The 14,796-nt window shown below is 49.4% G+C and overlaps 1 protein-coding gene across 1 annotated transcript; it reads right to left on the reverse strand.

Annotated features, from left to right (window-relative positions):
• Window positions 1-404: 404 nt before the first annotated feature.
• Window positions 405-14,451, reverse strand: wdr81 (WD repeat domain 81). The gene is made up of 12 exons (XM_084445876.1): window positions 14,300-14,451; window positions 12,931-13,446; window positions 9,132-12,718; window positions 8,899-9,006; window positions 8,317-8,516; window positions 7,911-8,092; window positions 7,672-7,837; window positions 7,406-7,571; window positions 4,421-5,284; window positions 4,087-4,232; window positions 3,696-3,878; window positions 405-2,563 (listed from the first exon to the last, which is right to left on the reverse strand). The coding sequence occupies exons 2-12, from the start codon at window positions 13,287-13,289 to the stop codon at window positions 2,237-2,239; spliced, it is 6,288 nt and encodes a 2,095-aa protein (XP_084302002.1). The 5' UTR covers window positions 13,290-13,446; window positions 14,300-14,451; the 3' UTR covers window positions 405-2,236.
• Between the last annotated feature and the right edge of the window lie 345 nt (window positions 14,452-14,796).

Genomic DNA, 14,796 nt, shown 5'->3' on the forward strand with positions numbered 1-14,796 from the left:
GCGCCTTTTGTACGCCAAGCTATTCATGGATTTCAGGTTTGCCTTTGTTTTCAGACTTTATTTCAAAAAGTAACAAAAATATAGGCCGTGACCTTATTTTACCATTTAATGAAGACCTTTAACATGTTACATAAACTCTATAAAACTTACACCCTTTTCCTCCAAGCCCTCGATTTCACAACATTTCACCACCCAGCAGAAACAGGTCTGATGGTTGATGCTGACGGACCCAGTGGAGCCAAGCCGTTAGAATTCAACAGTAGAGACTAGGTGACTAAAGATGGTTGCCGAATGAGGGTGGGAAAGGCCAAGTCAGTCCGATTCATACAAATTGGTGAATCAAACACCGAGTTCAGGGTAATATTTTATTAAACCTGTTAATAAATAAAATACAATTTGTGCAGTCTCGTTAAAATGTTCTAATGGGCATACTATTGACCAGTTCTGATTATCAAGGTGTTATCTCACTTGAAAACAAAGTTATGTTCGACTTATACAGTATAGGGCTACTGTATTCAAATATATATACAAAAGTCACAGAAAACATTAGAAAATTGGAATACGACTTGACTATAGCTGCATGAGCCAGTTTACAATTTTCAGAAAAAAAGTTGTTTAAGACATGAACATGATAAAAGTCTGGGAAATCACAGGACCTATGTGAAACAGTGAGTTATGCAGGTAGATGATCAGCATTTAAAAATTGGCAACAGGCATTATGGTGTGGGCAACCTATCCAATTTAAGGTACAGTAGGCTACTACAATACAAACAGTTGTGTTCAAATAGATGGAAAAGGCTTCATTTTACAACCCAGTTTAAATAGCTATTCATCATTTATTGGTGACTACTGCCAACATTTGGCCGTGTGAGTACATTTGCAGACCAAAAACTTGAAACAGACCAAAGTCATTGTAGACCCAGAAACAGGACACAGACGGTTTAAGTCTAAGGACTATACCTCCAAATCCTGGGCTGTAAAATACAATGGCAACAGATTTGTATCAACATTATATATTTATCAGGAGTTAATTCAATCATAGATATAAGCATTTATTTTGATAACCTATGGCTTTTAAAAAATCTTGCCATGCTACATCAAATGACTTGTAATTACTAAAAGGCATACTTTTATTACCATACAAAAGTCAACTCTGTCTTGGCATTGACAGATCCAATGCAAGGCTGTAGGGGCAAGTGATGTTTCACGAGTGACATTCAATGGGATTTATCTCAAAACATATAACATGTATATACTGTATTTTTCAGAACACACACACGCACGCACACCCGCACACACACATACTGATCAATGGTGTTTTGAGCAACAGGGATTTCAAGTAAAGCTTTAAACTAATGATTACTTGTAAAGTAAGGTTCTAAAATGAGTATCAGAAATGAAGTGTCAAAATATTCAGCCTCTATTCTGCAGCAGATGCTAGGCATTGACCTTGGCACACAACAGCGACAAGTTGACCAATCATAACTTTGTTCTCCTCACCATGCTATACAATGCATGTTTGTATTGAGTTGCATTGTGCACTACAACTATCAAAGGAAATGGTCTTGTGTGTTTTTTGTATATGATTTATCAACAATTTAAAGTGATTGAACATTTTGTTTAATATATATAAAGACATGGCTAACAGACATTTAAAAATGTTTTCATCAATGAATACTGCATAGTTAATCAGTGCATCTGATGCATTGCGTGATCTAAAGACAGGGAGACAGTGACGGAGGAGTGACTCTCACAATCTCTTTTTTTTGGTGTTGGTATGCATCTAGTTGGAGAGTGTAAACACTACATCAGAACCATGTTTGGTTCCACCTTCCTGAGCAGTTCCTCTGATCCATTCTTCAGAATCATTGACCTAGTCAAGGATAAGCATAGGCAAAACGCTTAAAAAAAAGAAAATTCATCATGATCATTTTTGTTGTTTGAAAAAATCTTTCCTCTATAGTGTGATATGAAATCACTTCATTTTCTAATTTGGTCGTTGACTACAATCAGAGACGTGACATCCTTTCAGCGTGAAGCTTATACAACTACTGTAGATGTGCACCCACCTCCATGATAATATGTGGTTTAGAGGAACTCTGCTCTGGCCTCATTAGTGGATCATGTCTCTATCCTACCAGGGAGCAGCTGAGAGGGGCTCAGGCACCAGACACCAGCCTTTAGGGACAAGACACTGCACAAGTCTGGAGCGGGCTGTATGCTGTAGTAGCTTAGTCTAAGCTAAGAGTCTGATGGCCCCATTCTCTGAGCCCAGAAGCAGGAGCCTCTTGGTGGGCAGAACGGCCAGGCTGGTGAGGGTACCGCGGAAGTTCTCCGCGCTGAGCTTGGTGCTGCTGGCAGGGCTAGCAGAAATGTCCATCATGGAGTAGACCCCTATCTTGTTGGCCACAGTGCCAGCCACTATCTCTGGACCATAGAGGTCAAAGGCGTGGATGGGGTCAGAGGGGGACCTGTACTGATGGAGGGGCTTCTTTTCCAGATCTTTCCACACAGTCAATGTGTGGTCAGTGGAGGAGCTGATGACCAGGTTGCCCTCAGCGGCCTGCAAAACAGACAAACAGGCAGTAACAGTCAGAGACAACGGCACAAGGGTCAGAATTAGATTGGGCAGTGGGCGGCACACTCACAAACACACACCCACTCATAGTCATATATGTCTGGTTGACAGTGAAGTCCACATCTTTCCATATTCATAAACAGTCATTTCATTATTTTAAACGTCCGTCTTAAATCCTGTTCAATAAAGACGTGCCAAGGTCTTCCCCAAACATGACAGCGACTGTAGGCATATTGCCAAAGTTTAATAGGAAGGCAAGGGGGGAGTCTGGGTCATGAATTTGGGCCTGTGGGAATCACTGACTTTCTAATGAGTAACTCATGTCCCTATTTGCCTAAACCTGTACCCTCAAAGCCAGAGTCACAATCCTTGACCCAACTATTTGGGATTAAGCAAAGTTTGCTCAGCTCTAGTGCTTTGTTGACTGCTTCTGAGCAAACCCACTGGGTACAACTTTCACCCTCCTACAAATGTTGAATTCTTCCTGTCTGTCGCTCATATGGAATGTCGAAATAGAACCACATGGCTGCAAATTGCCTCAACAGTGGTTTATCACCTGACTGACTACTGAACAATCCTGAGTCTGACTCCCCTCAGTGAGACCTCTGCAAGGCTAGTCAGAGTTATGTGCTATAGGACAGAGACATAAGGATGGGAGACATCCACAACTCTTGGGTAACGGTGTGTCATGTTACTGACGTCGGGCTAATCGAGGACGCAGGAGCAGTGCTGCCTGATTCAGTGGGGTTTCCTTTGCAGCCGCAGGCTGATCATACCACCAGTATGATGGAAAGACGAACCACAAAAGAACAACCATACAATGTTAAAATAACATATCATTCAAACCAATCATCACAGGCCTGTTATGGTGAAGGAGAGAATCAGACAAAACAATTGATGTTGTTTTTTTTACCAATATTAAGATAATTAACTTCAATGTTTCCAATAAATTCAATTAATTAATTATATTATTTTTTTCTACCCACTATACAGAGTCCTGCTGTAAACCTTGATGGGATCACCTACGGGCACAGAGGGTGGCCCCTATTGGTGGGGGAGGTAATCACTTCTAGATCAAAACTTCTAGACAGGCTAACATCACAAGCCCAGAACAGACCTTCATTTGCAGAATGTCTCCCTCGTGAGCCGGCCAGCCTCTCAGGACCAGGCCGGTGCGTGCGTCCAGCAGCACGATGAACCCAGAGGAGAAGCCCGCCGCCACGGTGCGCCCCCCAGGGCTCACCGCCAGGTAGCGGATCAGACCCGCACTTACATTGTTATAGGCCAGACGGAACTCATGCTGGGAACACAGGGACAGAACAGGCAGGGGTCACATAGAACCGCAGAGAGGGCTGTAAGCAGGGACAGTTCAACCTCTTCTTCTGATGAATGAAACTGAATGCTAGTAAGATTAAGATTGAACAGAAGAAAATGACAAGAGAGAGAGAGAGAGAGAGAGAGAGAGACAGAGACAGAGTGAGCGAGAGAGAGCGGGTAGGCTTCCCCACCTGGAACCCAGGTTTGCGAGGGTCTATGAAGCGGAGGACAGAGTCAGCGCTGCCCACCACCACACTGCAGTGAGGAGCTGGCATGGTGGTCACAGCTGTGATGGGGTTCCTCCCGTCCAGGGCGTCGTATGAGCAGATCTGCTTACCTGGATCACACGCGGTAGGAGAGAGGCTGATCACTCAAAAGGCAAAACCTAGTGCTGTACACAGATTTTTTCCCTCACTTTCCTCAATCAATCAATCAATCAAATGTTATACACAGCCGATATATATGTGTATGTCAAATGTGATGAATGCTAGCAGTAATTTGGTGAGGGCTATTTCCCTCCCTCACCCGTGAACTGGTCCCAAAGGTGCACTGTTCCGTCACAGCTGACCACCTCCTGCAGCGCCTCCAGCTGGCCGACGTAGAACACGGACTTCCGGTGGTCCGTGTACGTCAGCCTGGGCTCCACCTCCCGAGTCCCGTCGCCGTGGTTGTAGAGGGGCCACAGCTTCACCGTCTTGTCTTTGCTGCCGGACAGGAAGTAGTCCTCGCCCGCCAGCGGCGCCAGGCACTTGGCGGTGCCCGTGTGCCCCAGGAAGCTCTGCAGGCGGATCTGGTGGAAGTGGAAGTGGGCGTCCTGCTGGTTGAGGCCGATCTCGTACTGCCAGTAGGCCAGCCAGTTGCCCTGCAGGGAGCGACCACTGCGGGGGAGCTCCTGCTTCAGGGCGCTGTCCTCTGGCGTGGGGCCCATCACCCAGGACGGGGACGAGAAGGAGAAGGAGGGGCCGACGGAGGGCGCGGCGAAGGCGGAGGCGGCGGTGATTACGGGGGTGGCGGCGTGGCCGGGTTGGTGGTGGTGGGGGCGGCCCCAGGTGTCCAGGGAGCCCAGGTTGGGGCTACTCCCCAGCTCGGGGTCCCGGGCCACCTGGATGCGGTTGCCCACCAGGTGGCTGCCGAAGGTGCCGGACTCTGGGAGGGTGTCCGGAGCTAGGGGGGTGGAGGTGGTGGAGGGGGCCGGGAAGGGGATGCAGCCCACGTGCCTGCCCAGGCCGGGGGAGAGGCCCATGGAGGACGAGGGTGGGGGCATCTCTGCCCTGGGCCCCGCTGTGGGGATGGCATCAGGGCTGCCCGGGCTGACCTTCTCATGGTAAGACTGGGCCAGCCGCCAGACCAGCTCGTGGTTGGGAACCAGCTTACGGATCGCCATGTCACCTACAGGAGATGCAGAAGTATATAGCATTTGACCAGTGTTTCCGCTGGGAAGGTTTTGCCGTGGTGTGGCGCCATGGAAAAATCCTTGCCGCCACACCATACATTTGCTACAAAAAATAATAATACAAATTAGGCTATATACTGTATATTAAAGTCTTAAATTAAAAATTGTAAACTTTCTAATTATTTCTGCCTAAATGCGCTTTCAAAACCATGAGAAAGTCTTGCCTGCATTTTTATTTTCAACAAAAGCCTGGGCCGCGTGCTCCGTGAATGCTGCTTTCTGTGGTCAACTCAAGACTTTGCGCGTGAAGGGATGTTTTCTTCAGCGAGCCTATTACAAAATAATGTAGACTAGTGTTTAACCAGTGTTTGAATTGGACCAAAATGTGCTGGTAGGCTACTTAGCCTACTACTCACTAGGGTACATAGCAGTTTAAAATATATTAATGTTTGTAATCAATAAGTGGACTCGTATACAGCATAGAGCTAGATAACGTTCCATTAAGAAGTGCCGACAGCTCCTGTCCATCTCTGGCCTATTTGGTCTTATAATTCGCTGATGACAACTGGCGGATCCTAAAGCATAAAGCCTACATTTTCCAGATGGACATCTGACAATATTTGAAGAGGAACAGAAAGTAGAATAATGTTGAGAGCAGTCAGGTAGGCTAGCCTATTGCTTCCCGTGGACCAGTAAACTCTGTTCGGGCAAGTGCCTCATGCAGTTGTCTGATCGGACAAATAAAAAATATAGTTGAAGTGTGATAAATATGTAACGTTATCTAAAAATACACTTAAGAAACGTGACGTGGAGCTACACATGCACCCAGTAGCCCATGTTTGAGCCGAAGCGGAGCCTCCATCTACGTAGCTTACACGCTGCTGTCTGTCAGTCAGCAAGCATTGTCAAGGAAACGGCCCACACCACAAGCGCGAGTACAACATCTGAATCAGAGGCGCTGCCCTGACTGACTGACTGATTGAGCGACCGTCTTTTTGGCTGGGGGAACTGAAAGTTTAACGACGCTAGCTTGCGTTAATGTTCCTCCAGCCACCTAAAGAGTGCCAGTCAAAGCAACAGCAAATGCAACGAAATATCAGTTAAGTGTAGCCTAATCTAGCCTATTATTTATGTAAGCTATATTAAAAAAGGCTGTGATTGTGGTAGGAGAAGACAGGACAAGCACAGAGTGGAGGGACAAGTTATGGGTTGAGAATAATAGATGGAATGTTTTATTTAATAAAAAATAATGTTTGATGCCCATTGATGCTTAACTGCAGGCTCATACAGTCTAAATGATCAGACTGTCTTTCTAATCTCTCATCTTCACCCTCTTCCTTCTCTCTCTTCTCCTGCTCTCCTCTCAACAGCCTCTTCTCTCCTCTCTCACAGTATACTTTTCCGTATACGTTTCACAATTTTGTTATTTTCATTCTTTAAAGCAATACATAGCGTTTTCTCCAGTTTTCTCTGAACTGCGCCCCCACAGGCTCTGCGAGTAAGTGTACTGTCGTACTGTCGTAAAGTTATCAGATTGTCTTTTTGTTTTTCTGGCTTCCTCCGTGATGTTTCGCTTCGGTTCTCTCACCTCCGCCATGATATAATTGAGCTAAAAAACGCATGATATCCATAGACGCCGGAATAGTTAGCTACTACTGTGTTGTTTAAGCGCAACGTTGCGCATGCGCACTTTGACTGAATGCTGCGTCCCGGGGGTGCGAGTTTTAAAATGTAATAAATGTCAATGTATTATCTTTCTGAGTAGACTGTTTGAACAATTCAGCTTACTTTTAGTAAATCGAATTGGAGAAAAAGCACCAGACATGTTTGTAAAGGTCCAAATATCACGATGTATTGCTTTAATAGTCACCAGAATACAGGAAACTAACCCTCTGAAACCTTTTTTTTTCTGGGGTAGGACCCCCAGACCCCCCCGCTTTGGTATAGAAATCCCTCCTATTTCTTAGTCTTCTTCCTAGTCTTGAGCTTGGCACCACCACACCAAGAGATCAATTCCACAGGAAACACTGATTTGAGCTTTATATATATGTATATATATATATGAGCTAAATAGGTCTTAAATTACTACACTGTATGCTTATGTGTGCGCTTCTCACCTATGAGGCAGTAGAAAGGTATGTAGGAGGCGTAGGCCATCTCAGGGTTGAAGACAGCCTGAAGCTCCTCCAGGACACCCAGCTCACACGTCACCTCGGAACCCTCCGGTGTGCGCACGTCCACCAGTGTGTACTCTCCCACCTCCCTGCGGGGGGCGCTCTCCAGCTGCACCACAGGAACACATTATTCGTAATTACAAAATGATGTGTGCAGATATCAGGTGATGACAAAAATGAAAGGTGGAACTTCTGCACGTGTGTTTTACCTGTGTCTGCAGACTGTGTAGCAGGGTAAAGACCGTGAAGAACCTGCGCAGGGTGTCGGCCATGTGCTGCTGCACCATCTCCCTGCCGATGCGCAGACATATGAGAGCCATCAGGCTGAGGGTCTTCAGACAGACGGCTGAACGTGTCTGGACCCCGCTGGGGAACCTGAACACAGGGCAGAGATGAGTGAATTGATTTTTCTAAATTAAAGTGTGTGTGTGTGTGTGTGTATGTTTACCCCATCCTGGGTGAGGTGAGCAGGTCCAGCAGGGGCAGCAGCACTTCCTGGTTGATCTTCATCAGCATGTCCATGAGGGTGGTGTCGGACAGGAAGACAATGATCTTCTGAGTCAACACCACCGCCCCCAGCAGCCCCGCCTCCTTCCGCGTGTTCAAACGACACGACGAGGGCGGAGACACCTGGGGAGGAACACAGCACTGAGCACACAGGCTTGGACCAAGCATTTCATATCATTACCACAACATAATATCCAAGTCCCCAAATTAAATCAATACTGCCTGTTCAATATATAAAGTTGGGAAACTATTTTTCTCCTGTAAGTACACAGGTTAAATCCAATACATGATTTGCATGACTGTCATGCTAGGATGAGATGCTGTGAGTGAATGTAGTCGTGTAGTACCAGGTAGCCGATATAGGGCAGGTACTGGTATGTCAACACAGGCTCTCCGTACAGGTGGGCGATGTAGAGGAGACAGTCCAGGACCGGGCCTGCCGTCTGGTCTCCTACCACAGGCTTCTTCTCATACACACTCCCCATCCCGACACTCTCCAAGCTGCTCTCCTCTGCAGCAGGGGCCACAAACTGGTGCTTGTCTGGGCCTTGAGGGAAGAAAGGGGAAGCAGAGAAAGATAAATGTGTGAAATGTGTGTGGGGGGGGGGGGGATTAATGGTGCGTTCGTTTGTGGTCGGAGGTGGCAGGTCGCAAGTGGCAAAATACCTACCTCCGACCTGTGTGCATTCGAGCTATATACCATTATATCACAGTTACCTAGTTATATCTAGCGCATTCGAGCAACTGGGGGCTGAGAAACATATCCGAATTTGCGACGAGGAAGTGCGAGTTCATGCGGTGTTTTATTTAATCATTCCTAGTAGCAAGTCGCAATTTGCCACCTCCCAGTTATAAACGAACGCACCATAATTTCCCTAAGGGAATATCTATCATATTTCTATGACAATGAATAGTAACTTGTTACCCACCAATGTAGCAGGTTGTGAGGAGACGGAGCAGATTTCTGGCCACGTATCTAGATGTCATTGTAGGCCCCAGCTTTGCAGACAGCCACCTCACTGTCTTACAGACTGTGTCTGCGAGAGAAAAGCAGCGACAACATATCACACCAGGCAACATACGACACATGATACAGATATGATAGAGATATGATACACGCGTGTGTGTGACGCATGTGTGGGACGTTTTGTTGGAGACTAACCTAGAAGAATCTTGTGCTCTTTCTCCTCAGAGTCCTCAGACGGGTCATGATCCTCCTCCTCCTCCTCCTCCTCTCCCACCATGCCTTTCTCCGTCTCCCCCAACTCCAAGCCATTCACAAACTCCCCATCCAGGGTGGCCCCGGACCCAGAGAGTGTGAACTCTAGGCTGGGCACACGCTCCACTGGCCCCTCCTTACTCTCCTCAGTCTCCCCCTCCTCCCCCTCCAGGTCTCCTCCCTCCTCCCCCTCGCTGGCCTGCTTCAGGTCCTGGCTGCTGTCGACTGACTTCAGACTGGTCCGGTCCCGGGTCGAGTCCCCATCTCCCAGAGAGACTTCGCTGGTGCTGCTTTTGTTGCTCAGTTTCCCGACGCTCAGAGACTCCTGGTCCTGTTCCTTGCCCGTGACGCCCTGGCTCTGCTGTTTTCCGGACAGGCCCGCCCCTCCGCCTGCTGAGCCCCCTGCTCCGTTGTTGACGTTGTAGAAGCCATTCTGGAAATCCTCACCCTCTGTGAGGAACACCTGGTCGCTGAGGCTGATCCCTGAGGAATAGTCCATCAGCCCTGGGTCTCCCGACACCCCGACTCCACCAGCCCCTCCGCTGCCCCCACCCACCTTCCCGCTAGCGGACCCGGAGGATGGGCCTCCCTCTCCTAACTGGTAGTCCTCCTCCTCCTCTCCCAGGTCACAGGCCCCACCCCTCAGGGCTTTGCAGGCCTCCCACTGGGGCCCGGAGGCAGAGCTGCAGCTTTCGAAGCCAGTGATGACCTGGAGCACATGGGGCAGGAGGTTGGACAGGAAGGCCGGCAGGCCCAGCCTCACGATCAGCTGCAGCACGAAGCAGTCCGTGTAGAGGTAGAAGCGGCCTCGGAGGCAGCGCGGGTTCTCATACACGCCCACCAGGGGCTTCAGGAGGTACTTTGCGGCGTTCCTCGGCCCCAGCACCCTGGAGATGGGCTCGAACAGGTACCAGGCGGCGTACACGGCCGTGGTCTCCTCCAGCATGAGGGCTAATACAAACGGCAGGAGGATCTCCAGGCCTTCTGCCGTGATGTTCCCCTGCAGCAGCGTCTCTAGCTGCTGCCACAGGTGGAAAACTACGTCACGGCCTTGCAGGCTGCAGGCGGTCTCCATCTTGGCGTGGTAGGAGAAGATGAACTGATGGAGGGCTGGGAAATAGGTGGGGAAAGGCAGAGGGGAGAGATAGGGGCTCAGTAACTGTGACGGGCTTGGGGGAGGGAGACCCTCGTAGATGGGGTCATATTTGAACAGAAGCGGACGAGGACACGGCCGCTCCAGGCCGACTTCGGAGGGGCGTTTTCGCAGATGCAGCAGGGTCTCCAGGGCGTGACGCAGTGGCAGCGGTACATCCCGGAGGCTGGCGGAGCAGAGCTTCGCCACGGCCCGGTAGCGCTCGCTCAGCGGGGCGCCAGGTTTCACGCCGCGCAGCTTAGCCGAGTAGAATATCTCGGCCAGGAGGACGCCCAGAGCCTGCATGTCCCGCTGGTAGAGCACCGCGAGAGAAGGAAGAGATTCCGCAGCCGTCCTCCCTTCCGCATTCTCCTCCTTGGACTCTGGGGGCCGCCACACCTGAGCGTGTAGACTCTTCACCAAGAAGTTGTTCAGCTTCTCCAACTCTTCCAGCGGTTGTAATGGGCTGAACCCTTCAGGCAGGCTGATCTTGAGATCGTCTGTGTTGGTGCCACTCACACTGCCTTCCCCATGCTTCTTGTTGACTGGGCCGACTCTCTGTAGCATGGCACTGCGTAGGCCAGGGCCCGGGGCATTAGTTGCACTGCCTGACCCCTCACTGGGGAAGGAGCTGGGGGACTGGGATATCGCCACGCCAGAGTGCTCCCCTCCCGTCTTCCCCCCGGCTGTGCTGATGAGTGGCAGTAGCTGCGGGGCGGAGGAGGAGGCCGAAGTGGGGGTACCAGTGGAGGCTAATGAGTCCAGGGCTTCCATACCTTGTTCAAGCTCCTCATCTCGGTCCACCATGGTCCAGCCACTGGACTCACAGCCAGTGGCCTCTGGGACCATCCCGTCCACGGCATCCACCATGGCGCTGAGCAGAGGAATTTGCAGAGAAGGCACATTGAGAGCAGCTAAGCCCAGGATAGGGGGCTCAGGGGGGGAGTACTGGTAAGGAGCAAGGCGGGGTGGGTGGGGTTGGTCAAATAGCTGCACCACACCGTAGCTTGTGAGGTGGGTGTGGTTGTCCACCAGGTGCAGGCACACATTCTTGGCCCTGATGGCCTCGTTGCCTGACAGCTTGTAGCCAAACGTGAGGTCTATCCAGTGGTGGAGATACTGGGACACATCTCTGCTCTCCAGGAGGCGTCTATGCATCTCTATGAAATCTTCACAGGAGTTACACCAGGGGGGCACGTCCAGGTCAGGCATGTCTGGGTGGATGGAGCGGAATATGGAAGGATCGGTGTAGAACTCCGGAATGCACTCATCCGGAGTCCAACTCTGCATGCGTTCCATATTGGCTGGATATTCATTAGGCTCCCACTGCGACCTCACGTGGCTGCACAGCACTGACTTGGGTGTCTGACGGGCCTTGTAGACATAATAGGTGATGTCTGACAGCACATCTGAGATGTGGTGGGGCACATGGAGGTGATCAGACTGCCCTGTACCTCCAGGACCAACAGGCCCACCCAGGTCTCCAAGAACACCAACTGCCCCTCCTCCGTTAGCTGCTGCTGCCAGAGCCTCTTTGGTCATCTCATAGGTGAAGTCCAGCTGCTTGTCTCCTTTATTCAGCCTGAACTTTGACCTCCTGAGGTCCCGGAACCTTCCGAATGGCACAGTGAAGTCGACCACCCAAGGCAGGACAGGGTGGTAGTTCGGGTCTCCCTTCCGCCTCCCAGCTAACCTATTCAATTCCATCAGGTAGCGGAAGTTGCTGACTCGGCCGTGGGCCCAGTCCAGGGCCAGAGACTTGAGCTCACCAGAGCAGTCTTTGCACAGCCTCTTATTGTCACTTCCCACACTTGGACTGTCCTTCACCTGAATACTTCTTAACACCTGTCCCCCAGTGACATAGCTGTCTGCCTCCCTGTCCTCCCCCAGCTCTTCGTAATGGGCCAGGTTGAGCCTGAGGCGGCTGCAGAGCTGCTCGTCCACAGCAATGTCCTGCAGGGAGAGCTCCCCACAGGACAGCCCTGCAGCCTGACATGCCCGTAACACTATCAGTAACTGGTAGAGGATGAACAGCACTTTGGCATAGCTGTTGGCCAGCTTGGCTGGGCTGTAGGAGACTATGTCATATAGGGAATACTGGGTGTATGGTAGAACCACGTAGAGCATGTCTGCTGACTCCAGCAGGCACTCTGCAGGGAGTAAATTGGGACACACATGATCCGAGTGGTGTTTGGAGGAGCTGGGTGGGAATGAATTCTCTTTCTCCTTTTCTCTGGCAGGGGAGAGGGATGGTGATACCCGGTCAGTGGAGACGAACGTGGAGCCGAAGAGTTTCTGCAGTGCTTGGCGCACAGCATCTATGGCTGCTATGTGCATTTGCTCTGTTGGTCCTGCATATGGCTGCACCAGGTTGTGATGAGTCTCCCGCCACAGATTCCTATACGTAGGAGGCAAAACAGATGTGATGAGTATTGCAAGTTAATCATGCGTTATACAGTCACTGCATCTACCTAACCTTTTCATTCAGAAAACGTACAAAATGTCATTATTGTAGTAACATAAAACATCAGATAATAGTTCATCATTCAGAACATACTGTGGGACAGGGCACATTGTGCATCCGAGAGTGGACTAAAGAGTATATAATACCTGACATTGTGCTTCGATACTCCTTGCATCATCTTCATGAAAGAATCATTTGAGGCTGCCTCTCCATGGAAGCATGGGTCTCTAGCCAACCTGTAGCCCAACTTGCTTTTCCTCAGGCCATGAATGTACACTCGTGTCCAGCCAGGAGGTAGCTTTACTTGTGAGCGCTGAAGGTAAGCGTGCAGCTCTGTCTCACTGATGCTCTCAGAGCGAGCACACCGGGTCATTTTCCTCTCCCTAAGACCCACCACCCAGCGCGCTGGAACAAGGGCCACCAGCTCCTGGGGACGGGGCCCTGGAGCCAGCTGCCGACGGTCCACCTCAAGGTCCTTCTCCACTGCCGACACTAGCCACTCCATGGCTCCTGCTAGGCCTGACAGGAGCTACTCACTGCCCAACAGCCTCTGATCAACAGTCTCCCACAGAGGATGACACTTAGGCTTACTTCTCCATGGAGTGAGGGAGTACTGACATCAGGAAGATGACTGGTAGGCTAGGCCTATATCGTTGAGCTGCCTGTGAAAACATTTAAAACGAAAAGTTTTTTTAAATTTTTTTTATAACGAGGTAATGTCCAGGAAATACTCAGAATTATGTGTAAAATAACAAAAGAAAACTAATCCAGTAATTGCCACTGACAACACAAATGAACCTGTGAGTTTTCTAAATCCACACGACTCCTTACGACAAGCTTGTCTTCCTCATTAGGGCTGAGCCCTGCTCACATCACATGACTTCACTGCTCCTCAGAGGCTTGTTCAAGGAAATGGACTGTGCTAGTAGTGGTGCACTGAGAGTGCAATAGACCAGGGCAAAATTAAAGTGATGGATATGTAGCTAGAAAGTAATCATACTTCAAAAAACAAAAAACAAATCCAGATGGTAAATCTAACCTGAATTGACACGTCAGTCTGTTCGCATGACGGACCGTGAAAAACAATGCTAACGTATTTGCAAGCCTGTTAGCTTGCTAGCAAACTTAGGTTACTAGCTACTACTGTCACATTGTGACTCGCACCATTCAAGCCAGACACAAAGATATCAGTTAATTGCAGCTAGCTATCTCGTTCACATGAGCTAGACGACCGGTCTTGCAGCAGTAACGTTAGCTAGCTAGCTAAAAGTTAGCCTAGCTAACAGTTAATTCGAGTATACGGAAATGTCATGTGATGAAATGTTAAGATTGAGCTAACTTAGCCCCCAGAGAAAGAAGAAGTAAAGGGGTAACGAGCTAGATAACTAGTAGTAAGCCTAACTAACTAACTGTAAAGCTAGACTCGCAAACTCGCTCACACATCCACCCGGCTAGTGCTGATTATAACATTTCCCAAACTCGGTTAGCCAGATACCTCGTTAGCCCGTCACGTACCTCAAGTGACAGTTCAGCGTACACAGTGGACCGGTTCCCCGGCAAGTCCAAAATAAATAAATGATCATGCAATTTGACCACAGCCTTGGGTGGGAATCTTGCAAGCTACGCTGTAGTTTGCCAGCAAGAAGCAATCAGCCGATGATGTTTTGTTCTCTGCTAGGAGCCATATTGTTCTATGAGAAAACTCACGTGACCCCCCCCCGACAACCATCCAGCCCTGATCCAACCTCCATAGCCTACCAATTATAACTCAACCATGGATGTATTGAACTCAACGCAAAAATCTCTTACTGACTCAAGTATATCCCTGTTTGTTTGGTTGTTGTTGTTTTTTGGGGGCGCTAAACAAGAAGGTTGTGTAAGTTTCACCTGTGTGTAAACAGCCTGCGCATGCTGATCTGTGCTGCAGATCTGGAGAAAATACACAAGGTGGCAGTGTACCGTTTGGTTCACACACAACAGCCAAGTCAGTTAACACATTTCACAAGTTTGGA

The sequence above is a fragment of the Borostomias antarcticus genome, assembly GCF_949987555.1.
Source record: "Borostomias antarcticus genome assembly, chromosome: 1".
In the NCBI taxonomy this organism is placed as follows: Eukaryota; Metazoa; Chordata; class Actinopteri; order Stomiiformes; family Stomiidae; genus Borostomias; species Borostomias antarcticus.

What these genes read in the sequence shown, in the direction of transcription:
- wdr81 (XM_084445876.1), bottom strand. Translation starts at nt 13,289, where the DNA reads ATGGAGTGGCTAGTGTCGGCAGTGGAGAAGGACCTTGAGGTGGACCGT. An exon ending in CCTCACAACCTGCTACATTG is followed by an intron (nt 8,517 to 8,898) that starts GTGGGTAACAAG and finishes TCTTCCCTCAAG; the next exon opens with GCCCAGACAAGCACCAGTTT. An exon ending in CTCACCTCACCCAGGATGGG is followed by an intron (nt 7,838 to 7,910) that starts GTAAACATACAC and finishes CCCTGTGTTCAG; the next exon opens with GTTCCCCAGCGGGGTCCAGA.